Source organism: Aquarana catesbeiana, linkage group LG13 (genome assembly GCF_042186555.1).
Source record: "Aquarana catesbeiana isolate 2022-GZ linkage group LG13, ASM4218655v1, whole genome shotgun sequence".
In the NCBI taxonomy this organism is placed as follows: domain Eukaryota; kingdom Metazoa; phylum Chordata; class Amphibia; order Anura; family Ranidae; genus Aquarana; species Aquarana catesbeiana.
In genome coordinates this window covers 120,661,658-120,674,803 of record NC_133336.1, presented here as the reverse complement: position 1 = coordinate 120,674,803, position 13,146 = coordinate 120,661,658, and the positions used below count along the sequence as shown (strand labels likewise).

Here is a 13,146-nt window from a genome sequence, read left to right as displayed (position 1 = left end):
AGGACAGAGATTCCTCAGTCCCTTTCTCTGCAGCCTCATCTGCACTATACAGTAAAAGAATGTGAAGTGCTCTGTGCTTAGCGCCTTCCTTTTCATTCACAAACTGAAGCATAGTAAACATAGTTTACTAAGTTTACTACGCTTCAGTTAAGAATGAACACAGGAGCGATCGGTAAATGAAGGGGCGGGTAAATTAAATGTTTACTGGCCCCTTCTCCTGCTCTCTACCTTGAAACATCCTCTGCAGCAGCTGGTGGGAAAGTAGAGTAGGGAAGCAGGCAGCACTGCAGGGGGGAGACAGGGGGCGCCAGGAAGAAGGGGGAACCAGCACCACAAAGGGTGATTAGAGTGTGCCCAGGCACACGCGGCACACCCTGTGCGTACGCCTATCATGCATGAAGAATGAAGCCTGTTTCAGCTCCAAAATATGAGGCCCTTCCATTATTAGCCTGATTTCAGGCAGTATGCAGATGATGAAGAAAGATTATGTAAAGATTATGTGCATACAAAGCAATTTTTTTTTTTAAAGAAAACATATATGGACTACTTTTTTACTGACTCTTTTTAAAAGTAAATCTAAAGCCAAAGCTTTTTTTTTGGATAGAGTATTGTATGATTTTTTTTATGGATAGAGTATGAAAGTATTAAAACTGCTGTCAGTTTTTTTTCCCCATCTGTTCCTTATTAGGGAGCTATTCCTTCACGTTCTGTCCTGTAGACTATGAAGGAAGTGAGAGGATATCTTTCCAATGTGAGGAAAATCCCCTCTTAGTTGTCACATGAACAAGTGGCCCTATTGGATGATTTCCCCTCTCTTCTTGTTCTGGTGGCAACTCAAAATTTTGGGTTTACTCTCACTTTCATTCCTGGTAACAATAGTGATAAGGACAATTAGAAAGGATGAATCTCCCTAACAGGGACACAGACAACAAAAGAATCCATAAAATATCAGTAGGGGTGCCACACCAATGGAGACAGAGTGCAGAATAGTTTATTATTAGATGAACAACAAGATAAGAAATCTAACATGTTTCAAGGATTCACAAATTTTACATTTCATCTGGACTTGTATGTTATGTCCTTCAGAAATGCATTAACACAGAAAGGTTTTACAGTGTTTATGGATTTCACATCCAATAATAGCAATATTAACACTATGCAGCACTGCATTACCTGATGGTACTAATATTGGCTGTGAAATCCACAAACATTTTCAAACCTTTCTGTGTCCATGCATTCCCATAGGACATAACATACACGCCCTGAAGAGGGATTTTGTGAACTTCCGAAGTGGTTTGGCTTTCTTGCCTTATTGACCCTCTAGTAATCAAATATTCTGGACTTTCCATTAGTGTGGCACCCCTATTGCTATCTGCTGGATTTCCCTCAGCTTCTCCTCTTTCACTAAGACGGTCATACACAAAATGGGACAATAAATATAGGAGATTTTAGTGCCTCTTATGTATGTACTTTAGCTATATAAACCTGACAGAGGTTGTTATCCTCTACTACGCTAAGATTTCAAAAGTGCTAATTAGTATTTTGTAATATACTACCAAAAGTATTGGGGTCAGGACTCTGTGTAGGCCAGTCAGGTTCCTCCACCCCAAACTCACTCCTCAATGCCTTTATGGAGCTTGCTTTGTGCACTGGTCCAAATCATTTGGTGGAGGGAGATTATGGTGTGGGGTTGTTTTTCAGGGGTTGGGCTTGGCCCCTTAGTTCCAGTGAAGGAAACCTCTAAGGTGTCAGCATACCAAAACATTTTGGACAATTTCATGCTCCCAACTTTGTGGGAAAAGTTTGGGGATGGCCCCTTCCTGTTCCAACATGACTGCGCACCAGTGCACAAAGCAAGGTCCATAAAGACATGGATGAGATAGTTTGGGGTGGAGTAACCTGACGGGCCTTCACAGGGTCCTGACTTTAACTCGATAGAACACTTTTGGGATGAATTAGATCGGAGACTGCGAGCCAGGCCTGCTCATCCACATCAGTGACTGACCTTAAAAATGCCCTTCTGGAAGAATGGTCAAACATTGCCATAGACACACCTAAACCTTGTGGACAGCCTTCCCAAAAGAGTTGAAGCTGTTATAGCTGCAAAGGGTGGGCCAAATCAATATTGAACCCTACGGACTAAGACTGGGATTCCATTAACGTTCATGTGCGTATAAAAGCAGACATGCCAATAATTTTGGTAACATAGTGTATATGTTGAAGGTGTAAAAGGATATAAATGGATGACAAACCAGAGTCTGACTGCTATTGTTATCTGCAGCCTTCAAGCTGCCAATCTTGAGATGATATCATGATTGGTAAAGTATTTTGGCAGCTCATTTCTTGGGAAGAAATAGAGATATAACACTGCTCATCTTTAGCTGCTATGGTGAGTTAAATCATGAAAATCTTCCTTCTGCAGTTCTTGATTCCTCTTTTTTTCTTGTAAAGAGAGTCAGGATAGGATTGCTTAAATCTACAAGCAAGACACATGCTGTATATTTAAAGTATTCCATTCTAATGCCCTGTACACACGGTTGGATTTTCCAATGGAAAATGTGTGATAAGACCTTGTTGTAGGAAATTCCAACCGTGTGTAGGCTCCATCACACATTTTCCATAGGAATTTCCAACACACAAAGTTTGAGAGCTTGCTATAAAATTTTCCAACAACAAAATCCGTTGTCCGAAATTCCGATCGTGTGTACACAAATCTGACGCACAAAGTGCCACGCTCCAGATGACGTCAGTGTGACGAAACGCGTAGGGTGGAGTCAGCATACATCCTTGCACCACTTCCTGCTCCAGAGGCTTGTGTCAGCAATATAGGCTTTTTTTACCTTTTACCGAATGTGAGTACTTTTAAACGTTTTTTACACCAATAAACGAATTCTTATACAGTATCACGCTATGTGGGCTCCCTCTTTCTCTTTCATTATGGAATTCCCTCATAATCTACACTAAGGACAGAGTTACCCTGTGTTATCCCGCGTTGCTACACAGTGGCATATACTGTGGATGTGGGAGACCCCAAGAGGGGGTGAAGGATCTGGTGAGTGCAGTCACTATAAGAGCATGGATTAAGGCACGCACTGAATGTTTACTCATTGGAATATCCACCAGAATCCAGGGGAATTTTTTTCACCGACACTGAAAGCACCTTATTACTTAACTGTATATACTAATTAATAAATTAATCTGTTCATTCACATCAGCACTTTATATTTACACCATTGATTTGTGTTATTGATCATATGTATATTGCACTTTTGTATTATTTTATTTATATTTTTATGGATATATATAGAGATTTTTTTATGGATCAAGTTAGTGCACACACTGCACTTTATTAAGTCAGGGAGACAGCTTGACTTTATGCACATTTAGGAATTTTATGCACAACCGCACTATATAGCACTTGAAGACATTCACTAAATAGGCAGCATCTATATATATTTTTTTCCCCACTTAATACCTTCCTCCCACAAGGGAGTAGCATACACCTGAATCCATCAGGTCTGGAACAGCACCATATCTACTTCTTTTTTCTTTCTCATATCATACTCCACCTAGTGGAAGTAATTGGTAGTGGCAGCAGTTCTAACAATATTTTATTCCATTGCAAGTATCCCATTGCGCGGGTGTTTTTTCCTTTTTTTTTTTTTTAAAGTGCCACGCATGCTCAGAATAAATTAAGAGACGAAAGCTATTGGCTACTGCCCCATTTATAGTCCTGACATACGTGTTTTACGTCACCACGTTCAGAACGATCTGATTTTCCGACAACTTTGTGTGACCGTGTGTATGCAAGACAAGTTTGAGCCAACATCCGTCGGAAAAAATCCATGGATTTTGTTGTCGGAATGTCCGATCAATGTCCGACCGTGTGTACAGGACATTATAGTGTTGATTTAGAAATATGCAAACACAGAAATGATTCTTTATATTGTGATATTGTGACATATGAATTTCTCTGTGTTGGCCTCTTCTGTCCATCCACTCACTTATCCATCTGCTCACTTCTGTAGTACCTTTAATAATCAATCTTTCCATTCTTCTCTCAGAATAGACAATTAAAATAAATTATTGAAACACCACTTTGTCCTTATTTCCCATAACAGAATATTACTTTTTGGGAAGGACACTGTGCCAGACTTCACAGGTGAATTGTGTAATTTTATAAGCCCAATGAATAGAGAAGGCAAGATGGAAGAGGGAATAACGTGGTTTAATATCATTTACAAGGACATTAAGACAATTTCAAAGGGCTCACTAAATCTAAAAAGAATGATGACAGAGATACAATCTTTTTCTTAGACCTGTAATAAAACTTTAACCCTTTACAACTAAAGATAAAGCCATCAGCCTATATTTAAGATGAACTCCAGATATACAAGAAAAGATTTACACTTATCCCACATTATGTAATTTTAAATACAACCCGGATTTCCAAAAATGTTGGGATGCTGTGTAAAGTCTACATAAAAACAGAATGCATTGATTTTATAATCTCATAAACCCAGATTTTATTCACAATAGAAAATAGAAAACATATCAAAGGTTTAAACTAAGGAAATGTTCCATTTTCACCACTTCCCACCGGCCGTACGCATATATGCGGCCTCTCGACAGGCGGGCTTTAACGAGGCCCTATGTAAATACATTACTGTGCCGAGAGCGCACTCCCCGTGCTCACCTGGCACAGTAACCAGTGGATACTGTCTGCCCATCACAGTGGTCACATGATTGGAATGCCCGCTTCTGCCTTCTGGCATTTAGAACCTCTTAAAGGACCAGGAAGCGGTGGGAAGGGGTTAAGAAAAAAAATAAGGTAATTTGGAAATTGATGGTAGCAACACGTTTCAAAAAAGTTGGGACAGGTCAACAAAAAGCTGGCAAAGTAAGTGGTACTAACAAGGAAGAGCTGGAAGAACATTTTGCAACTAATTAGGTTAACTGGCAACAGGTCAGTAACACGAATGGGTATAAAAAGAGCATCTTAAAGAGTCAGTGTGTCTCAGAAGTAAAGATGGGGAGAGGTTCACCAGACTGTGAAAAGCTGCATCAAAAACTGTCGAACACATTCAGAATAATGTTACTCATATTTCTCAATAGCAATATAATCCAAAGATTCAGAGAATCTGTAGAAATATCTCTACGCAAGGGCCAAGGTCGAAACGCAATATTGGATGCCTGTGATCTTTGGGCCCTCAGACAGCACTGCATTTAACACAGGCATGATTTTGTAATGGACATCACTGCATGGGTTTAGGATGACTTCCAAAAATCGCTGTCTTTGAACATAGCTCGCCATGCCATCCAAAAATGCAAGTTAAAGCTCTATCATGCAAAGAAAAAGCCATATCTGAACATGATCCAGAAACACCGCCATCTTCTCTGGGCCAAAGCTCATTTAACCACTTGCCTACCGGGCAAATTCTGACACGTCTTTATAAAAATTAATAATCAGTGTTTTTTTGCTAGAAAATTACTTAGAACTCCAAAAATTGTATATTATATATATTTTTTAGCAGAGACCTTAGAGAATAAAACAGCATTTTTTATGTCACATAGTTTTTGTGTAGCAAATTTTCAAACGCATTTTTAAAAAAAAAAAATACACTTTAATAAATTTAAAAAAACAAAACACAATTTACAACACAATTTTTTTGCAAATATGAAAGATGATGTTACGCCGAGTAAATAAATACCGAACATGTCACGCTTTAAAATTACACACGCTCATGGAATGGCGCCAAACTACGGTACTTAAAATTCTCCATAGGCGGCGTGACCAGTTTAGTGTTACAGAGGAGGTTTAGTGCTAGAATTATTGCTTTTGCTTTGATGTTTATGGCAATACATCACATGCGTAGTTTGAACACCTTTCGTATATGGGCGTGGCCTACATATATGTTCACCACTGTGCGAGCACGAGGAGCTTACATTTTTTTATTATTATTATTAATTATTTAATTTTAATTAATTTTCTACTATCCCTTTAAAAAAAATGTTTTTTCTGTGATCACTATAATTGCTATTGCAAGAAATGTGCTCTTTATGGAGATATCTGGGATCTATAAGACCCCAAATCTCTCCTCCACTTTTAAGGCCTTTTTCACACTTGTACGACACGACAGTCGTACAACTGTGGATCCGACTTGAAGTCCGACATGCGTCCGACTTCAATGAACAGGGATCCGACTTTGATCCCTGACAATACCAGGCACTGTCTGGTATGAATCTTTAGGGGGAATTCCACGCAAAATGTAAAAAAAAAACGGCATGGGTTCCCGCTCCAAGAGCATACCAGGCCAGTATATCTGGCGACGTCTTCTACCTTCTTCACTGATGTCTTCTGCCTCTACCGGTTCTTCTCCCCTCTCTGGGTCTTCTCCGCTGATGTATTCTAGCCCTCTCCAGTTCTTTTCCCTCTGTCCGCTGTCTTGTGCCACTGCTGGGTCTTCTCGCTCTTTTGCCTGGTCTTCTTCGCTGTCTTCTCCTTCTGTTCTTCTTCCGATGTTGACATGACGCTCTTTCCCGCTCTAATTCTGGGTGCGCGGTGTGCCACTACTGCCCCAAAGCACCCACCCCCCCATATAGAGGGCATGTGGCCTGGTACGGTTCAGGAGGGGGGGGCACTCGCTCATCCCCACCCCCTTTCCTGACCTGCCGGTTGTGTGCTCGGATAAGGGTCTGATATGGATTTTGGGGGGACCCCCATGCAGTTTTTTCAGCGCGGGGGTTCCCCTTAGAATCCATACCAGGTCAAAGGGCCTGGTATGCTCTTGGAGGGGGAACCCATGCCATTTTTTTTTTTTTTTTATTTTGCGTGGAGTTCCCCTTCAAGATCATCAGAGCACAAGTAGCATGCCAAAGTCAGATCAGTTAAAACAGCGATCCGACTTTGATCCGACTTCAGTGATATTCAATGGCCTGAAGTAGGATCAAAGTCTGATCAAAGTAGTGCAGGGACTACTTTGGAGTCAGCACGACTTGAAATCGTACTGATATGAATGGTAGTCATTGGAAATCATGGGGAAGGACTTGTCTTACGACTTTGCAGTCCCAAGTCGTAGGACAAGTCATACAAGTGTGAAAGGGGAATAAATGCAAAAGATAAAAAAAAAACAAAAAACACCTTTGATCTTTTGATTAAAAAAAAAGCCTTGTTTACATGCCAGAGGGACTGGAAGTGATGTCATGACATTGCTCCGGTCCTCCAAGGCCATAGAGATGAGCAGAGTCCATCTTGCCTTCCCTCATCTCTATTGCAAGCCACCAGATGGGTCCCTGGCTTCATCAATAGGTCAGGTAATCCCAGGAAACACCGGGAAGCAGTGGAGGGTGGCACCCCTCCCGCTGCTTCTAAAAGTGATCCAGTGGTGAATTCGCCACTCGGACCACTTTTCTCTTGTAGAGAATCGCCGGCTGAAAAAACAATATCAAGGTTATGGCATATTGCTACAGCCATATCCCTGGTATTCTATTTGCCAACCAGGATGTCGTCTGTGGTCAGAAGAATCGAAATTTGACATTCATTTTGGAAACCATGGTCACCACATCCTCCGTACTAAAGAGGAGAGGGACCTTGTTATAGGAGATCAGTTCAAAAGCCTGCATCTTTGATGGTATATGGGGGAGGGAGGGTGCATTAGTGAATGGAATGGGTAGCTTGCACATTTGTAAAGACACAATCAATACTGAAAGTTATATCCAGGCTTTAGAGCAGCATATGCTCCCAACCAGACAAGATCTTTTTCAGGGAAGGCCTTGCAAGTCTTAGCATGACAATGCTAAACTGCATTCTACATCTGTGACAACAGCATTGGTTTGTAGCAGAAGAGTCCGAGTGCTTAACTGGCCTGCCTGCAGTCCAGACCTTTCATCAATTGAAAAATACGACAAAGAAGACCCAGGACTGCTGAGCAGTTAGAATTCTATATCAGACAAGAATGGGGCAACATTCCTCTTCAAAACTCCACCACCTGATCTCCTCAGTTCCCAGACTTTTAAAGAGTGTTGTTAAAAGAAGAAATGATGCTACACCGTGGTAAACATGGCCCTGTCCCAACTTTTTTGAGGCATGTTGCTGCCATCAATTTAAAAATTACTTAATTGTTTTCTTAAAAAGGTACATTAAGTTTAAACGTTTTCTATTGTGAACAAAATCTGGGTTTACAAGATTTGCAAATCCTTGCATTCTGTTTTTATGTAGATTTTACACAGCGCCCTGATTTGTTTGGAATTGGGGTTGTACAGATTCTATAAAAACGTGCATCTATTTCTATGTTTGCCTCTTGCAATCCCCTATTTAAAAAAAACCTGGAGTGGGAGGGACAGCAGTGTGAGACAAATTTTTTGCATTACATAGTGAAGTAGGTCTAACGCTGGAAGCTTACTGACTGTAGGAATAATAACGCTTTTTCACTGTACTGTGAATAGGCTTAGGATAGGTCAATGATCAACCACATTTTTAAACTATAATGAAGAATAAAAAATGTCAGGGACCCGGTCGCAGTGTATGGTAGGGATGTACGGATCATAATGTATATTTTCACGTGTTTAGCTCTTTGCCTGGGTTTCACCTTTAATAAGGATGTACCACAAAACCAACGACTAGTGACAGCATAAAAAATAATGTTTTTTTCAGTGCACATTATTAAAACTATAACTGTCATGTCCATTAAACAAAATTTAGGTCTGTATTTATCCAACAAAAAACAACATTTAAAAAAGAGAAAAAAGAGGAATACAACAAATATGCAGCTTTGATTTGTTCTATTGGTTGCCAGGTGGGCAGAGTCCTCCCCTGGCTTCTCAGTTATAACATCATTTGCAATGTACAGGTAATGAATACATTGCCTTTTAGCTCACGTTTCTTTTCTGTACCTGTAAGATATGACTTCCTAGATGAGAGTCAAAGACGTCAGAGGCCACAGAGCTGGGACTCCTCCTCCTCTGGGATCCTATAACTGAAAAAGAAAAGCTCTTTACAAATGGGTTTCAAAATCAAATTCTAATTTTTTGACAGATAGCGCAGGCAATGTATTTGTACATTACATAATACATAAAAGAAGACAGGCCAATAATATATTGAGGGTACCACACCCTAATTTAGGAGAAATAAAGACACAAAAAAATGTACCCAGTGGACTTCCAAGGTACTTAAACAATTAAATAGTAAAGACATATCATTCTATTATTAATATAATATACAATTACAGCAAATTTGTATTCAATATCCTAAGTAAATTCATATACATATAACCATTTATGTAAAACCATCAAAATGCTGGACATAAAAAATCCCAAAATATGTGGAGTATTAGACTGGGGGGTGGGACTAGCCCTTGACCTGCGAAATCAGATTCTGCTTCTTCAGGAAGATGAATAAATGAGGTGTACAATCTAAGGTAAAACAAAAACATATTACAGTATAATATTCATACTAACAGCAACATATATATATATATATATATATATATATATGTATATATATATATATATATATATATATATATATATATATATATATATATATATATATATATGTATATATATAGTGGGGACGGAAAGTATTCAGACCCCCTTCAATTTTTCACTCTTTGTTATATTGCAGCAATTTGCTAAAATCATTTAAGTTCATTTTTTTTTCCTCATTAATGCACACACAGCACCCCATATTGACAGAAAAACACAGAATTGTTGACATTTTTGAAGATTTATTAAAAAAGAGAAACTGAAATATCACATGGTCCTAAGTATTTAGACCCTTTGCTCAGTATTTAGTAGAAGCACCCTTTTGATCTAATACAGCCATGAGTCTTTTTGGGAAAGATGCAACAAGTTTTTCACACCTGGATTTGGGGATCCTCTGCCATTCCTGCTTGAAGATCCTCACCAGTTCCATCAGGTTGGATGGTAAACGTTGGTGGACAGCCATTTTTAGGTCTCTCCAGAGATGCTCAATTGGGTTTAAGTCAGGGCTCTGGCTGGGCCATTCAAGAACAGTCATGGAGTTGTTGTGAAGCCACTGCTTCGTTATTTTAGCTGTGTGCTTAGGGTCATTGTCTTGTTGGAAGGTAAACCTTCGGGCCAGTCTGAGATCCTGAGCACTCTGGAGAAGGTTTTCGTCCAGGATATCCCTGTACTTGGCCGCATTCATCTTTCCCTCGATTGCAACCAGTCGTCTTGTACCTGCAGCTGAAAAACACCCCCACAGTATAATGCTGCCACCACCATGCTTCACTGTTGGGACTGTATTGGATAGGTGATGAGCAGTGCCTAGTTTTCTCCACACATACCGCTTAGAATTAAGGCAAAAAAGTTCTATCTTGGTCTCATCAGACCAAAGTATCTTGTTTCTCACCATCTTGGAGTCCTTCAGGTGTTTTTTAGCAAACTCCATGCGGGCTTTCATGTGTCTTGCACTGAGGAGAGGCTTCCGTCGGACCACTCTGCCATAAAGCCCCGACTGGTGGAGGGCTGCATTGATTGTTGACTTTCTACAACTTTCTCCCATCTCCCGACTGCATCTCCGGAGCTCAGCCACAGTGATCTTTGGGTTCTTCTTTACCTCTCTCACCAAGGCTCTTCTCCCCCGGCCAGCTTTAGGAAGGGTTCTGGTCGTCCCAAACGTCTTTCATTTAAGGATTATGGAGGCCACTGTGCTCTTAGGAACCTTAAGTGCAGCAGAAATTTTTTTGTAACCTTGGCCAGATCTGTGTCTTGCCACAATTCTGTCTCTGAGCTCTTCAGTCAGTTCCTTTGACTCAAATGAAGGTGTAGAACCATTTCAAGGATGATCAGAAGAAATGGACAGCACCTGAGTTAAATATATGAGTGTCACAGCAAAGGGTCTGAATACTTAGGACCATGTGATATTTCAGTTTTTCTTTTTTAATAAATCTACAACAATGTCAACAATTCTGTGTTTTTCTGTCAATATGGGGTGCTGTGTGTACATTAACGAGGACAAAAATGAACTTAAATGATTTTAGCAAATGGCTGCAATATAACAAAGAGTGAAAAATTTAAGGGGGTCTGAATTCTTTCCGTCCCCACTGTATGTGTGTACACACCTCATCCATTCTCCTGAAGTAGTGGAAGCTGATTCCGGGATACACGCTGAATCAAGGGCTAGTCCCACCCTCATTCAGGTCTGATACTCCACATATTTGGGGATTTTTTATGTCCAGTATTTTGATGGTTATACATAAGTCACCTATATGTATATATACTGAGGATGTGACCTTCTAGATGAGCTTAATTTTATTTAGGATAATGAATACAAATGTGCTGTAATTTTCTTTTTCAATTATTTTTATTATTTGAAAATCTGCAGAAAAGTACAGCAAGTACAACATCCATCGCACAATCAACTTTTTCATACAGGGCTGGTGGTATGTAAAAATCAGAAATCAGAAACCATATATTGCTTGGTCGAATAATATAGCGGTAGTCAACAAAAAAGAAAACTCAAGCACACTGAAAACAATTATCGACTATAAAATAGCATTATGATAACTCCATTCCTACCATTCAATGCACTACAGCCCATATGAGTCTGTGGGCTTCTACCAATAAATCACAGGCTCAAGTAGGCAAGTGTTCCCATATAACCCACAATGATAAGGGAGTTCAACTAATAAGTGGAAAAGGGTAGAGAAAAGTCAGAAGAAACTATATATATATTAAGGAGGGTCCTGAAATATACTTTATCCAGGGATCCCATCTTTTTCTCGTAGTAGGCCAGCCTGGAGAATAGCTGACATGCATTTATAGATCATAATCCATGTCAGTTTGAAGATCATAGGGGACTTCCAGGATATCGCAATGGAAATCCTGGCCCCTGTGAAAATAAAAGCGATCAAGCATCTCACTTATCCTGGTATCCCCTCCACCAGTCTCCCTAAAAGAGCCTGCTGCAGAGACTTCCCTAGATTCATGGGTATGCCGTTCCTTCAGAGCGCGTGAGCCGGTGATGTCACCCTGATGCTGTTTAGGAGATACTAATTTTACCTAAAGGTAAATATTATTATAAATAATAACTAAATTCCACCTCCCTTTTAAGAACAATAGACCCACACAACTCTTGCCGATGGTTGTGGGGGTCTGCGGGCGGACCCCCACAACCCGTGATATTGCTATTTGTGCTGCTACTTAATATAAAACAAAATCATAAAAAAAGGTGACGTAATCCTCAGTGAAACACTAACAATAATCCACAGTAGTGCAAACAAACCATTCAACAAATAAATATAAAACAAAAATCAATGTAAAACTAAGTCCTTAAAGTAAAAGTCCATATATACAGTGCCTTGAGAAAGTATTCATACCCCTTGAAATTTTCCAAACTTTTTCATGTTACAACCAAAAACGTAAATGTATTTTATTGGGATTTTATGAGATAGACCAACACAAAGTGGCACATAATTGTGAAGTCGAAGGAAAATGATTTTCAACACTTTTAACAAATAAGTATCTGAAAAATGTGGACTGCATTTGTATTCAGCCCCCTTTACTCTGATATCCCTAACTTAAATCTAGTGGAACCAATTGCTATCAGAAGTCACCTAATTAGGAAATAGAGTCCACCTGTGTTTAATTTAATCTCAGTATAAATACAGCTTTTCTGTGAAGCCCTCAGAGGTTTGTCTGGGAACCTTAGTGAACAAACAGCATCATTAAGGCCAAGGAACACATAAGACAGGCTAGGGGTAAGGGTGAAGAAGTTTAAATCAGGGTTAAGTTATGAAAAAATATTCCAAGCTTTGAACATCTCACAGAGCACTGTTCAATCCATCATCCGAAAATGGAAAGAGTATGAAACAACTGCAAACCTACCAAGACATGGCCGTCCACCTAAACTGACAGGCCAGGCAAGGAGAGCATCAGGGAAGCAGCCAAGAGGCTCATGGTAACTCTGAAGGAGCTGCAGAGATCCACAGCTCAGGTGGGAGAAGCTGTCCACAGGACAACTATTAGTCGTGCAGTCCACAAATCTGGCCTTTATGGAAGAGTGGCAAGAAGAAAGCCATTGTTGAAAGAAAGTCATAAGAAGTCCTGATTGCAGTTTGCGAGAAGCCATGTGAGGGACACAGCAAACCTGTGGAAGAAGGTGCTCTGGTCAGATGAGACCAA

At 39.9% G+C, this 13,146-nt stretch overlaps 1 protein-coding gene across 10 annotated transcripts in view; it reads right to left on the bottom strand.

The window, feature by feature from the left end:
- NPAS3 (neuronal PAS domain protein 3) overlaps positions 1 to 13,146 on the bottom strand; it is a 678,331-nt gene that overhangs the window by 236,912 nt on the left and 428,273 nt on the right. For all 10 annotated transcript variants that reach the window (XM_073610105.1, XM_073610104.1, XM_073610107.1 and 7 more), the window contains one exon: positions 8,893 to 8,975. In XM_073610105.1, coding sequence (XP_073466206.1) covers positions 8,893 to 8,975 — 83 coding nt within the window. The remainder of the gene's footprint in view (positions 1 to 8,892; positions 8,976 to 13,146) is intronic.